The sequence below is a fragment of the Trachurus japonicus genome, chromosome 24 (assembly GCF_045865225.1).
Source record: "Trachurus japonicus isolate A0001 chromosome 24, Traja_1.0".
In the NCBI taxonomy this organism is placed as follows: domain Eukaryota; kingdom Metazoa; phylum Chordata; class Actinopteri; order Carangiformes; family Carangidae; genus Trachurus; species Trachurus japonicus.
In genome coordinates this window covers 9,419,720-9,435,470 of record NC_140930.1, presented here as the reverse complement: position 1 = coordinate 9,435,470, position 15,751 = coordinate 9,419,720, and the positions used below count along the sequence as shown (strand labels likewise).

Here is a 15,751-nt window from a genome sequence, read left to right as displayed (position 1 = left end):
TAAACCAAACGATTAGCTGAAAATAATTGGCCAATTGATTTTATTTTATTTGTTCTGTTTAATTGTTTCAATAAAGTTTTAAGTGGAGCTTGACCGTGTAAAGTTAATGGCCAGTTATAGCTCAGTTATACAGATTTCATGGTGGTGGGGGGTTAATAGCTCAGGTGGTGGAGCAGGTGAGTCACTGACCACTGACCTCAAGGTTGCATCAGGAAGAGCATCCTGCATAATATCCTACATAATGACTATTGAATCAATAATAACAAACTTTATTTATATAGCACCTTTCTTAACAAAGTTACATTGTGCCAGTACAGATGAAATAAAATAAAGACCAAAAGAATGAAACAATGAAAACCAAACAGCAACCAAACCAAAGAGGGAGTAAAATGTCCTGATATTAAAAAAACAATAACTTTACAGCATGAAAAGTTCCACAGAGAACAATATAAACTGTAAAATAGCTGCCTAAGGGGTTAAAAAGGCCTTTCTTTTTTTTTCATAAAAGTGAGTTTTTAAAAGAGATTAATTTTGGACTAACCTGAGGTCCTTGGTCGGCTGCTCCAGAGTCTGGGAGCATTGATGGTGAAGTTGCATACATACAAGTTGTGACATAACTTCAGTGTCTTGATTATGGTTTTAAAACGTTGATTATAGTATATTTATTTCATTACATCTTCCATCTCAAATGAGAAACATCAGCTTTAACAAATGTTTCATTTTAATCGAATCCGAATTTCAAAGGGGAAAATGAAGACCTGAACAAAACCTGATGATAAAGAGAGAAAAAGAGGAGAATATTGTGTTGTTGGTTTTTTTTTTTTAGTTTCCAGTCATTGTCAGTGTTTAACCTCCTTCATTATTGTCACATCCCACACCGGTGCTTTTAAAGCCTCATCTACATGCGGCGCGTCATGTTTCTTTAATGCAGGTACTCTCAGCCGCTGCACGAGGAGATCGCTCTCCACAAGCACTTAAAGCACAAGAACATCGTCCAGTACCTCGGCTCCATCAGCGAGAACGGCTTCATCAAGATCTTCATGGAGCAGGTGCCCGGAGGTGAGACGCACCTGTCGTTGATGCTGCTAGGAAAGGAAATAAAAAACACACACAACATGATTTTATAGTCTAAATCGCACAAAAAAGTAATAATCAATATGTTACTTCAAAAACACCAGTAGTAGCAAAACTAAAACAGCTGTTTTGCACATTGGGAATAAAGTGTAAAACAGTTTTTTCAGCAGGATATCAACTGATCGGTCCTATGCTGCTGCTGCTGCTAATCTCGCCGTCTTTAATCGTTGTTGCACTTTGTCCCGTTGCGTTCAGGGAGTCTGTCGGCGCTGCTGAGGTCCAAGTGGGGTCCTCTGAAAAACAACGAGTCCACCATCGGCTTCTACACGAGACAGATCCTGGAGGGGCTCAAATACCTGCACGACAACCAGATCGCACACCGAGACATCAAGGTACAGTAACAAGATTGTAAGGTTATTGTACTGCTGGTGTTCTTTCTGTTATTATCTGTGAAGCTTCGCTCTCCGACTGATATTGAGCAGAGAATTGAGGGAAACTTAGAATTTATTATTAGTAGGTTTCATATTCTGGACAGATATTAGTGCAGAAACACAGTGGTGAACCAGCTTTATGGTGAGTGGCTGTCACAACCACTCTTGTATCAGGGACAGGAGGAATTAAACACCACTGCACAGGAGATTAGCATTTTGCAGATGTGCAAACACCTGCAGAAACTAGACAAGATGTTAATCCACTGCAACAACACGATAACGATACTTTATTAAATAGTAGGCACTTGAAGCAGATAATAAATGTGAGAAAAGCATATAATCAAAAAAATAATTAAATAGTAGAATAAATTGTATTAAACACAACAGTTTTAAGGGAAACTAAATGAAAACAAGAGAGACTGAGCTGCAGCTTTGTCAGATTAGACGTCATGTTGTAATGCCAAGGAATTTAACGTAAAGCTCATTTCATTTGAATGAAACTCAGCCTGCTTTAAAGGATCAGCTCACATATTTTCATACCTGCATGTGCAGGTTTGCACAAGAGGCATTAAAGGGATAGTTCAACATTTTGGCAAATTGGCCCATTGCCATAATCCCTAGATTTTTAGGAGTAGGTTCGTTACCTTTAATTGTCGGTGCAAGCTATTTTTAGAACGGCGGAGCAGAGCCACGAGCTGCTCAGAGCTACACTACGGAGGCTCATGGGATTTCTTGGTTTCCCTCATCAAACTCATCAAATACACAATCCAACAACTCCAAAACGCTCTGGTGGACAAGTTGTGACCTGCACATTCACCACGCTATGAGATAATAACAGAACGTTACCAGACAGAGTTGTTTTAGAGGTAAATTCATGCAAAACCACTGATGTGCGTTCCCTTCAGGGCAGTTTTTCAGCAAGCAGACTCTGCATTTACCTCTAAAACAACTCTGTCTCGTAACGTTGCATTATTATCTCATAGCGTGGTGAATGTGCAGGTCACAACTTTTTTGTGACATACATTATAAAGTATGTATAATATATTCAAGAAAACAACCATGACGTCATCTGATTGCATGCATATCTGTAGAAGCAGATGTCTGTGTGTCCTGATGTTTAATTTATGCCATTTATGCTTGAACAGAAAAATTTATAGTGGAAAACAAATTAACATAAGAAGAGATAGAAGAAGAAGAAGAAGAAACAATTCATCCACCCACCCACAGATTATTAATACGCTCCATGAAAACGAGCTGACACCGACTCTCACTGATGTTTTTGACACTTCTCGCCCCTCGGAGACAAGAGCTAAAACTTTCACCCTGAAGCTTCACACTCACTGTTTGTTTTCGCTCCGTCAGCCGCGGATCTCTGCGCTCACCAAATTGGATTTGGTGTGAACACATTCCAGGAGCGACGCAGCTGCTGCTGCTGCAGTATTTTAGTATTTTCTTTACAGCTTGTTGGCTGCAACAGTGATCCTGACTTCCCCTTTTTATTTATGAAGTATAGGACCCCCTGCCTCCCCCTCCACACACACACACACACACACACACACACACACACACACACAGACACACACCTCCCTCCTCTGTGTTATCTCACTTACAACAAACAGACACTGATAAAGCCTCCATCACTGACGGTCATTAGGGAGAACGCCGTCTTCCCCGAGCGTCCACCTGACTTAACAGCGCTGTCATATAAGCATCATTAGCAGCACATAAATGTTAATCACCTTGTTTTGTCTGAGAGGTCATCCCCCCCCCCCTCCCTCCTCCTCCTCTCCCCCCCTCCTCTTCCTCCTCCCTCTGCTGTTTCTTGCTTCACTTTATCACATTATCTCGATACCATCACGGTCTAGGAATTTAAGAGGCTACGTGGGTGTGTCTGGTCTCACAGAGCGTCTCCCTCTCTCTCTCTCTCTGTCTCTCTTTCTATCTGCAGGGCGATAACGTTCTCATCAACACCTACAGCGGCGTCCTGAAGATTTCAGATTTCGGCACATCCAAGAGATTAGCTGGGATCAACCCCTGCACCGAGACCTTCACAGGTACAGTACTGTACGCTCCGAACCAACCAGGGCCGGCCCAAACCTCCACGGGGCCCCAAGCAAAACGTTTATTTTGGGGCCCTCTGTTACTGCCAATAATACTGGTTATGGAGTATAATAATAATAATAATAATAATAATAACTTTATTTATACAGCACCTTTAAAAACACAAGTTTACAAAGTGCTTCATAAAACAATATAGAAGAGACAAGTCACAAAGGCCATAAAACCATAAGAGGTGGACCGCCCAAGCGATACAGCAACAAGGTCAATACAAGAACCCAACAACAAATTGAGACCAGGAGGACTCAAATTAGAGTGCAGGATGCAGTTAGAAATAAATACAATAATTAAATGGGGGGTATACATGATAACAAAAAACAAAGAAAATGAGATAATAAGATAATTTACTTACCTACAAACGTATTTCATTTTTCTAATTGGTCATCACGACTCATTACAGCCTGGCATGTTTTTACCCGTCTATGGTTTTTAATCTTCAGCTAAAAGTGCAGCCTGGGGTTGATTTACACTTAATCAATTCAAATTAATATGGTATACTGAGTGGGATACTGAATGTCATCTAGGCCTACAACTAAAACTAACAAAATAGACAATGCATTCACTGTAAACACATCATCTGCTTTTTTTTTTTTTACATTTTGGTTTTGAAATAAACTGCAACAACAATTTGAAGTGCAACAGCAACAATTAAAGATTTTTGTATTGACACAGAATTTTTTTTTCATATCGAACATGTAAAACAAAATAAGGCACAATTTCAGTTTGTTCCTTCATTTGTAAATAACATAAATAAGTTGAAGTACCAAAAACAAAACAAAAAAAACACAAAAGCATAAAAAATTATAATAATCATATTCGAAAAGTAGTGAGAAGAAGCTGTGCTTATTGAATCCCATCCCTATTCCACAAATCATGAATGGATCGATTACTTGTCCCACTTCATTAATTATCCTTCAATCCATTGTTAGAAAAAAAGAGAAAATGAAAAAACTATGGGTTGACAGAAGTTACACGATACAGCTTTAAAAAGTTAGTTGCCCTTTGGGGGCCCTAACCAGGTGCTTAGTTCGCTCATGCCTTGGGCCGACTTTGCTCCGAACCCACTGACAGACCGTCCACTTATCTGATAAATTCACCAGAAATAGACTTTTTTCACGGAATCACTAAAGGGCTAAAGCGAGGAAACCCCCACACAGGTAAGACGTTCATCTGGCTGCCACCACGTCTCGCCGCTCCTTAACCCTGTGTAGGTGATATCACTGGGAAAAGCTGACTGCTGCTATTCACAGACGTTTGGCTCTCGCCGTCGGGCGTCTGTGGGTTAGTGCCCCGGGCTGCTGCGGCCAATCGCAGTGACCTCCCTCCTGCGTTAGATCATGTGGCGGCTGATTGGAGCAGACAGGGACTTACCCTGAACGGTGGAGCTCTTGCAGGAAACTGGGCTACTCCTTTTTATAGCCCAGGCCCTGCTATAAATGTGTCGCTGTCTGTTTTTAGCTCAAGTACACGGGCCTCTAAAAGCAGCAAAACACGCAGGCAAGAGGGCTATTATTAGAACAAAAGAGTCCTTTCAATGGAGGCTGAAAATGTTAGTGTGGACTGAGCTGTGATTATATGACAGCAGCACAGAGGCTCTTTGCTGTTACACACACTAGGCCATAAGCCCCATTAAAGCCTTTTGTAACCTGCTTGGTCATTTTTTAAGATCCGTGTCATCACCTCAGGACACATGCGACATATAATTAGGCCTAATGTAAGCTGTTTTTAGCTTCTACATCAGTTTCTTTCTCACACTCTTGACGTAATTTTCATGTAATGGATGATAATCTCAAGGTTTTTGTGCAGCTATTATTTCATCCTTTGTGTCGTGTGTGAGACGGTTAGCCACAAAATGCACAAATGTTCATGTAGACTGAAAGACATTTAAATTACTCAATGACAAACTTATCCTGCACATTTTTTACACAGTAATTCAGTCAATAATTAGCTAATTAATTAGGTTAGAGGTGGCTTATGTTAGCATTAACAGCTGTCTACTTCAGCCATTGTTGTATTTATAAGACAATAAGTTGTAATTCACTAAGTAAGCAGCTACTTCAGAGCAAACTGGACGCTACAGTGACTCGGTATCGGAAAGTGTCGAAACGGTCGACCACTCGGTGTGGGGCTAGCTGATTAGCATGCAAACTTCAGTAGATAAATAAGTGATGGGAATGGAAAGTAAAACAAACAAAAGAGTTGTTTTCAACCTCATCTGTTGATGATTAAAATAATGAAGTTTGATGCAGAAGCCACAGCCACCCCATTTCTTCAGCTGTTAATGCTAACGTTAGCTATGTAGCAGTAGCAAAACGTTCAAATAGCTCCTTTGAGAGACAGAGTTTCAAAGCTAAGAAAGTTTGGGTTCATAATTAGATTAAAAAAAATCAAAAGAGATTATACTTGAAATACAACCTGAGGTTAAAGAAATTAACTGTTTCAAATCAGCAAGTTAGCTTAAGAGAAACAGTCCGGGTTTGTCCACATGGTACAAATCCACACTTTGACCATGAAACAAATGAAAATGTTAAAGTTTATATCCCTAAAAAGCAAAATATTGCTTTAATATCAACCTCAAATAAACCTAAAACCATTAAGATGAATTATGAAAGCCCCTGCTGAATAACTGAAATCACCCCATGTCATTTTAAATCTATAATAATTCTCTTGTTTTCTGTGTTGTTTCTCAGGGACGCTGCAGTACATGGCTCCTGAAATTATCGACAAAGGTCCTCGGGGTTACGGCAAACCGGCCGACATCTGGTCTCTGGGCTGCACGATTATAGAAATGGCTACTGGGAAACCGCCTTTCTATGAACTGGGAGAACCGCAGGCCGCCATGTTCAAGGTGAGAAGACACACCAGTGGTTTAGTTATGTACAGTATCCCATCATCCCACCGGGAAACTAACTGTTATTTTTAGCGAACAAGCAGATGAACAGCTGTTTTCTGCGCGGACCTCATCCAGAAGGTGTCGGTCATCCGTGGTGACGAACAGCTGTGGCTCCGCCGTTTCTACACAACTGAGGATGTGGTCAATTCTCATGTGGGAGAGCTGATAATTGCTCCACTGATTTACATCATATTTTACAGTATCTGATAATAAATCACACTTAAAATCTCCAAAAGCAAATCAGATATAATCTTAGTTTTATGTTTTTCTTTGTCATCAATAAAAATCAAGTGGTTTGAAACTGAATTAACCTCAAATTTCTACAGGTACGAAGCCAATGATCCACTTTTCCAGTCAATTTCCAGTCATAATCAATGTTTACCTCAGATATCAGGTCACCTATGATCAGTTCATTTCATACCGTCCATACATCCATACTGCAGCGTGTGGACGTTTCTATTCGTTTTTGTTCATTTTTTAAATTTCATTTATTTGTTTATTTGTAACGGGACTCTGCATATTCATGAACATACAATATGTAAGTATGCCAGATTTAGCTCTAAAGTTAATTTCCATCTGCAGTCCCGCGGTTCACACTAAAACAACATTAGACAAGGACAAGAACAAAGCACAACATGGTACAAATACCATATATCACAATAGCTATATACAATACAGTATATCACACAGTAGCTTCAGTCAGAAGGAGCAAGGAGTAGTACAGAATTAAAATGCATTTAATCGACAATAAGTGTCGTAAAGTGCTGTTAAGATTCATTAAAGTGCATCTGTTTCAAGATTGCATTCAAGAATCTATCGTTTTTTTCAATGTTCATTCATGGGTTAGCTTCCGCATTGTTCCTTTCCGGGTCAGAGAACAAATGTCTCAGAGTCCCTCATGGCTGTCCTTCCAAAGACAGTTTGGTCCCTCTACTGTTTTGTTCTCTGACCTGGAAAGGAACAATGTGGAAGCCGCGGTAAGTCTGAATTTTGATTTAATTTGATTGTAAAGTGAATTTTAAAATTTAAATGATGGTCAAAAGGACGTTACTTGCGACCACAGAACAATTTTAAAATTAGTCCGGAGCCCATTAATGAACATTGGGGGAAAAAACGATAGATTATTGAACAAAAACGAATATAAACGTTCACACACTGCAGTTGGGAGAATGGATGGTATGAAATGAACTGATCATAGGTGACCTGATATCTGAGGTAAACATTGATTACGACTGGAAATGCCCTTTAAACAGGCATTGACGATGGCAGTCGGTTAAGTAGCAGGCAACCTCATCTCACTTTTTAATGTCTTAACTGTGGATATGACATGTTCAGGCAATGGAAAGTTAATTTTCTGCACGGTTTTTGATGTAAAATTAAGAATAATTAAGGGTCAAGCAAAGAATAGGTGAACATATTAAAGATATGTCACCAATATAACTGAGAAAATGTTGAATTTCAGCTTTTAGCTTTTCTTTTCCAACTCTTTCATAAACAACCTGCTGTCCTCGGTTAATCCCTTCCCTCAGCTGACCTTGTGAGAATAACGCGATCGTGTAAAATAATCTTCAGCTCTGTTGTCTGGCACTTTTATCAGTTCCCTTTTTCATGTAAATAAGAACCAGTCAGTCAGCTGTTGTGCACCTGCATTGTGTTGCCACCTGCGTGTTGTAACGTGATCGACGAGACCGGGAGAAACTCAACAACACGCAACAAGTGTTTTGTTTGAACATAAACAGTCGTGTGTAGCTCATTGAGTCAAACCCAGCGCTCGCAGCCTCCAGTTTCTGATTGTGTGTGTGTGTGTGTGTTTCACTTTGTTTGAAGTGTGTTTGCTTTGCATGGAAACATAAAGTGCTGCACGCGAGTGAAACATCGCCTCCATAATATAACCATGTGTAGCCCATTAAGAGCGGTCGATATGTTTAAGGAGGTTGTCTGAAAAACATTATAGCTCTGAATCATGGGATTTTCCATACAGTGTAATTTAATTAAAGGGGTTGTGAGTTCAAACAAGCAGGCGTGTGCGTTTCTGCGCTGAATGTATACAAAGCTTAAAAGCAGAAACTGAGATGAGCTCACAGATGTAAAAAAAAAAAGGGGGAAAAAAAGTGCAATTAGCCGCCCCTTCATCTCTGAGAGGAATCTGGTGTTGTGTCTGCAGCGTAGACTTCTCACCACATAGTTTTAACAGTCTCTTCGGTGCTCTTCACTCATCCCTGAGGAATGTCTCGAGGGAGGGGCATCTCTCCCCGCTAATCTTAAGTCAACATTCCTTATCAGCAACGACAGGAATTTCTAACCTTCTTGTTGTCATCATGAGAGTCTCATGCTTGAACTTTGAGCAGCGTGTTGTTGCTAGTCTCACAGTTTAATACTCATCATCATCCTCTCTGCTGCAGGTGGGCATGTTTAAGATCCACCCGGAGATCCCCGAGTCCATGTCGCTGGAGGCCAAAGCCTTCATCCTGCGCTGCTTCGAGCCCGACCCGGACCGGCGCGCCACAGCCTTCGACCTGCTCACCGACGAGTTCCTCACGGTCACCAGCCGCAAGAAGAAGAGCAAGAGCAGCTTCACAGGTGGAGTTCAGCCTCACCTCGCTTCAGCTCAGCAGCTTCAGATGTTTTTTTATTTATAATTAGGTTATTATCACATCATGGTACCTGCTACCTTTCTAATTTCTGTTTCACTTATTTCTTTTTTGAGATTTATTGCTTACGGAAGTCCTGTCATACTCTGGATCTTATCAACTGCAACAGTTGTACAGCTGTTTGTCATCCTAGGTTGATTAAGTCATGTGATCTCTTTCAAAATAATAATAACACATTTTATTTATTGGCACCTTTCAAAGGCACTCAAGTTCGCCTTACACATAGGTAACAGAAAACATTAAAACAGTACAGTACCAAATTATACAAATAAAAATATACAAATAGCAAACAAGCAGAACATACAAATACAGGTGGCTAAACGGATGGATGAACTATTGGGGATTAAAGGGAGTAGGCAGTTTTGTCTTGAGGGGGCTACCCTTAGTTAGTCCTCCTTTATAATTACCACCTGCTCCTTTATCGTCCATATGAAACATCAACACACTTTTAAAGATCCCAAGTGTTGATTTTATGAGAAAAATATATATATATTTGCAGTTTTAAGAGCCAAAAACTATCTATCTCAGTGTAGTTTTCCATCCCCTCTCTCTGCTTCTTTCTTGAGCTCCAGTAACAACAACAGGTTGGTGTCGGCCAATCAGAGGAGAGGAAGCTGTGAGTCTCTCTTCTGATTTGCTGACACCAACTCATTAGAAATAGAGCAGATTTCAGGTGAAACATTAAATGAACGGTCCAGGTTGCATGGCTGAGGTTGCAGCTGCACAGAATAGTTTATGTATATATAAATAGTAAAGTTACAGAAGCCCTTAAGGCTCATTTTAAGGAACAACTCCTGAATCCAGGCCGTGTGTGCATGTCACAGTGTCAATAAAGAACCTGGACCTGCTGTGTAATCAGAAAAGACATCTCACTTTACACAATGTGGAGCTTTAATCTCCGCCACAGTGTGGATCAGGACTTCTCTCTGGGTTTCCAGCCTGCAGCACTGATGCTATCACGAGCTTTGGCACCAGCACAAAAAATTATACAAGAATAAAAAAAAGGAAAGAAAAGAAAAGAAAAGAGAAATCTGTGGCTCCCTGTGCACTTGGAAAGATTATTCTGTCTCTCGGCTCTGTTTCATCCTTGATTAACTGCTGACACGTAATGTTTTTTTTATGTGTTTCCCTCACAGCTCTGTCACCAGGGTCAGGTGAGTTATTTCACTCCCCACATTTTCCTCATTCACACATATTAACCACAAGAGAGGGCCGGCTTAATTAACTGGATGTCAGTTCCAGGAAACATCTGCCTGTTTACGGTTTTCATATTTCATCCTACCAGCGATTCCCCCTCCCTCACACGACGACTCCATGCCATTTCCAAGAACTCCGTGGAGACGTTGCACAACACACAACACACGATCTCTCTCCAAATTCTTGAACGTCTTTATAATCCCTGTTTCGTAATTTATAAGAAAGAGCGATTATAGCGCTGTCATTTCCCGCCAAATGCATCAAGCAGAGTCAAACAAGATGTTAAGTAGCATCAGACACCGGTTTTTCCTGTATTAAAGGGATAGTAGCATTTTTTTTAAAGTGGGGTTGTATGATCTACAAATAGCCCCTAAGTACTTTAATTGCAGTAGAAGACTCTCTGCACTCCTCCCGTTAGCAACGCCAGCCCATAGCCCTGCCCAGAGATTTACAACATACATTGTTGTGAATTGACCCAAAGAAACGGCCTATTTTCACGGCCTAAAAGAGGTTTTACGTGAAAAAAAATACACAGTTCCATTGTTCGCTATAATATAATTTTTTCCAGCCCTTCAAAGTGCAGGAAAAACACAGTTTTTATTTGGACCTGTGTATTTTTTTTTCACGTAAAACCTGTTTTTGGCCGTGAAAATAGGCCGTTTCTTTGGGTCCATTCACAACAATGTATGTTGTAAATCTCTGGGCAGGGCTATGGGCTGGCGTTGCTAACGGGAGGAGTGCAGGGGCTATTTGTAAATCATACAACCCCACTTTAAAAAAATGCTACTATCCCTTTAAAGTCTTGATCTGCTTCAGTCTCATCACTAAACATCAGATTATCTGTGTATATAAACCACACGTGAAGCTCAGTTTGGGTTTTTTATTTCCTCAGAGTACCTGCGCAGCATCTCACTGCCCGTTCCCGTGGTGGTGGAGGACACCAGCAGCAGCAGCGAGTACGGCTCGGTCTCCCCTGACAACGACCTCAACACCAACCCCTTCATCTTCAAGCCCAGCGTCAAGTGCTACAGCGAGAGGGATGTCAAGGGGCCCCGGTCGCTCTTCCTCAGGTAGAACAAGTGGCGTCAGAGCATCAGGAGGTTAAACAGGGTCAGACACACGTAGCCGTACACCTGACGGTTGATTATAAAACACTGGGTTGAATCAGTCGTTCCCAGCGTTTTTAGCTTGTGACGCCTTAAAATAAAGGAGTTTATACTTAAAGCAGAAGTAAGCGATATTTTTGTGTTAACTCATTGAGTGCCAGACCTTTTATAAAATGGTCAGTGCCAGGTGCCAGCGTTTTGGGGCATTCTGAGTAATATGTCAAGACCCAGAGAGTATTTTGTACTATGACTCTGAAAACACCAAACAGCTCAAAGGAAAGAGGAGACTCTCTATTTTAACAAAAAAAAAAAAAAATAGGGGTAAAAAAAAAAAAAAAACATTTGTTTTGTACCTTGTTCCATTCTTAATTTATCTTAAGTTGAAATAGAGCCTGGTTGCACCAAAAAGAAAGACACTTTTTTTTCTAGAAAGCTGAAGGGGAGAAAATGCATTTTTTGTGAAAAGAGAGTCTCTCAAGAAAAACAGTGCTTTATCCCCGTTTTTAATTTGGCATTCAAAAACATGTAAGACGTCTGAAAAATTTCATTTCACATGGTTTTTTCATTGTAACCAAAAAAAAAAAAAAAAAACTTAAAATACAACAAGTAGGAGTCTTACTCTGCAGCAAAAAGTGATGCCTGCTCTCCTACTTCTTCCTGCAGTTGCTACCCCCTCCCCCTCCTCCTAACCCCCTCCCCCCTCCCCTCCCCTCTCCCCCCCTCCTTCTCCTCCTGCTGCATTCCCCTCGTCTCTTCTCTGAAGGGAAGGGAGGGAGACGTGTCGTGGGCGTCTTCAAGCCTCTGCTGGACGCGGCCGCGGTGGGGCAGCGACGCGACCGCACGCTGGCTGATCTCTCGGTTCGTCGTCACGACGTCGGTTTACAGCAACTGGTGAAACTGACTCCGCGATCCAGCTTTCGCTTCGGCATTTCGGTGCTGATTCATCTAGAGGAAGTTTGTTTTACCTTTCCTGCCTCTCCGATCACATCATGCTGGAGCTATGCTAATAGCATCCGTGGCTAAGCTTTCCTCCAGCTCCACGTTACACTTGTTCCAGGCTCTGCCCGTCGTTTTCCTCTAGAAATAGAAACTTTTCCCAACTTTTTTATCTCTGTACCGATCGCACTCGGTTCTTCTCCTTCCTCTTCACTTCTTGCTCTGATCTACAGTCTTCTTCGTTCTACACATCCCAGAAGCCCCCAAAATTACTCACAGTTGTGCGCGCGCAGCGCGTCCCCCATTTACCAGCCGCAGAAAAGTGCATTTGACGTATATATACGTCAACATGGCACTCAATGAAGTTAATATAAGTCTTAATAGTTATCTCTTCCGACAGCAATCACTTACAGTAGAGTGTTTGGACCGAAACACGGGGTCTGTCAGTCCCTCTGCTTCTGCTCTGAGCCGAGGAGGGGAAAACTTTTTCTCGTATTCCTACAATTTTTATCCAATGAGGAGAGAGAACGGCATGCAGGGGCTGTGTGTGCAGCCTAGGGACGCCGTGAATGTGGTGACGTAGGGACGAGGACCAATAGATCCATGACGAAGGGCGGGGGCTGCTAACTCCGTCGGCTGACGAGACGATATGGTGGTTGCGTTCAAGGCAACCCGCGTAACTCGTCTTGTTTTTTCCGACCTGTGAAGTCGTACCAGTTCGATCTGGTGCGGGAGTTCACGGGTGGACGGGAAGTTACGAGTGGCCGTTATAGCTGACTTTCACAGGTTAAAAAAAAAAAAAAAAAAACCCCCAGGTCGAAAAAACACTGAGTGGGTTGCCTGGAACGCTACAAAAGTCGGTAAGTCGTGACTTGAAGCTGTAATTTAACGCATGCAATTTTAATTAATTAAATTAAATTTACGTAAGATTAGCCCAAAACGACCAGATTCGCTTACTTCTGCTTTTAAGATCTGAAGTTTAATGTTTTCCCCTTTAATTGCCAGTTCAATTTTTTTCCCTTTTTCATATTTGAATAGAAGGGAAATTAGCTGGTTATTAATGACAAAATTAAAATTATAAAGACAAAAAATAAGTGCTGCAGCCTAATTTTTTTGCAAGAAAATATTTGTTATTATCGTCTTCCTTTCCTGTCAATCAACTTGTGACCACACCAAATGTTAGTGGTTGTCCGCAGGTGTAAATGTGTTCGAAAGGCTTTTTGAGTGTAATACATGTCCTAATTTTTTATTTGACATATACTTAACCACACACACATAAGCACAAACCCAACAAACACAGAGGCAGATGTTATGTATAATATACACAGTTACACTTGCTTTATGTTTTCTTTTCAGTCTTTTTTTATTGTCTTTATGGCCACATAGCTGCGTGAAAGTTTGTCTAGAAAAATGTTCAGTACAGAACAAAAAGCGGATGTCCAAATGAGGTTGCATGATTAGAGTCAAACAGGAACAGCTGCTCTGCTGTAACCTTTGATCAAAAAACAGCTTTTTTCAATCAAATAACTGGTTGTGCAGCAGTGAAACAAATACAAAAAACAGAAATTGGGATACACAATTCAAAAACTATTTATGAATATGTGGGAATTATGCATGAAAAATATAAAAATCATAGATATATACTGTACAATGTTATATCAAAGAATAACACTGAATGGCCTAATATGGAAAATCATGTTTTTGCATTGCTGCACATTCATTTAGCTTTTGTTGCTGCAGCTAAAATTGAATGAAGTGGAAGCAAAGACCAGTTTTACGTTTTGGTTTTGACACTATAGTTTGTCCTCATCTGCAGGAACTTAATATTCCATTCAAATTTTGTTTTGTTTCCCGCTCAGCTATCCCTAGTGGAGAACTTCGAGGACCACAGTGCTCCTCCGTCTCCCGATGAGAAGGACTCGGGCATCTTCATGCTGCGTAAGGACAGCGAGAGACGAGCCACGATGCACCCACATCCTCACCGAGGACACGGGACAGGTGGTGGCCAACCTGATGGAGGCGCTCACACAGGTCGGTGATGACGAACCCCTCCTCCTTCTCCCTCCCCTCCCTCCCTCTCTCTTCCTGTCATCTTTTCCCAGTGGTGGACAGTAACGGAGTAAATTTCCTTGAGTACTGTACTTAAGTACATATCCAGAGGATTTGTACTTTACTTGAGTATTAGATTTCTTTGGTTACCTTATTACCTCTTACTTGGACTTCAATTTCCAAGACAAATCTTTTTACTTTTTACTTTTTTGTGATCAATTAATTATTGGCTGTATGGGACCATTTTTTAACAACCAGAATAATAAACACAATTTCCCTTTTTTTTTTTTTTTTTTTTTATTATTAGAAATTATTATATTATTTTTATTATTCTTTTTACTTTTCCTTGAGTTAATTTTCTTAGGAAGGCTGAAAAGTACTTGTTACTTTCAGGTCTGCTCTTTTTTCTTTTTTTTTTCTAAAATCCTATTGGACACAAGCTGTTTGTCAAAGAAGGAAACCCTAACCCTCTAAAAGCAGCACATCAGTGCAGCTGGTTTCAAAGAGTTAATTCTCAGAAACAAGAGTTAAAAGGTCCTTAAATTCATTTAGAAAAAAATATAGTAATTCATTGATGTGAAAAATAAGAAAATTTACTCTTAGTCCTTACTTTTACTTTAAAGTGGTAAATTTAAAAGCATGTACTTTTGGATACTTAAGTACCTTTAAAAGCAAGTACTTTTTTACTCTTACTCGAGTAACATGTCGACTGAGCTACTTTTACTTGTAACGGAGTAAATTTTGACCAGTAGTATTTGTACTCTTACTCAAATACTGGGGTCGAGTACTCTGTCCATCTCTGTCGTCTCCATCCTCACTCTCCTCTCTCCTCTCTCTCTCACCCCTCTCTCCCCCCTCAGGGCTCGGAGGAGACGAAGCTTAAGCCCGAGCTCATCTCCACCCTCGTCGTCAGCCTGGCCGACTTTGTGCGCATGGCCGACAGAAAGATCATCGCCAACACGCTGTCGCAGCTCAAGCTGGAGCTGGACTTCGACAGCGGCGCCATCAGCCAGCTGCAGGTCGTGCTGTTCGGCTTCCAGGACGCTGTGAGTAAACGAAACCGACACAACATTAAAGGGATAGTTCACCCAAAATTGAAATTTCAGCCTCATGTCGACTAAGGGCTGGGAGAAGTTTCAGAGTCCTCCGTGGCTTCTCTGAGTTACAGGGGGTTTCGGCGTAGCAGTGCATGTCCATATAACGGTTGCAAATGGATACCAACTGTCTTCAACAAAAAGACACACCAAAAAACATCCAAATACCTCCATGCTGCTCGTATGTAATGTCTGTCTTGTA

The 15,751-nt window shown here is 41.0% G+C and overlaps 1 protein-coding gene across 1 annotated transcript in view; it reads left to right on the top strand.

The window, feature by feature from the left end:
* Nucleotides 1-15,751, top strand: part of map3k5 (mitogen-activated protein kinase kinase kinase 5) — a 97,385-nt gene that overhangs the window by 74,035 nt on the left and 7,599 nt on the right. Inside the window, 11 exon segments of the mRNA XM_085771705.1 lie at nt 932-1,059; nt 1,330-1,466; nt 3,454-3,559; nt 6,314-6,471; nt 8,919-9,096; nt 10,304-10,321; nt 11,257-11,434; nt 13,793-13,802; nt 14,266-14,376; nt 14,378-14,437; nt 15,316-15,501. Of these exon segments, the coding sequence (XP_085627831.1) occupies nt 932-1,059; nt 1,330-1,466; nt 3,454-3,559; nt 6,314-6,471; nt 8,919-9,096; nt 10,304-10,321; nt 11,257-11,434; nt 13,793-13,802; nt 14,266-14,376; nt 14,378-14,437; nt 15,316-15,501 (1,270 nt within the window).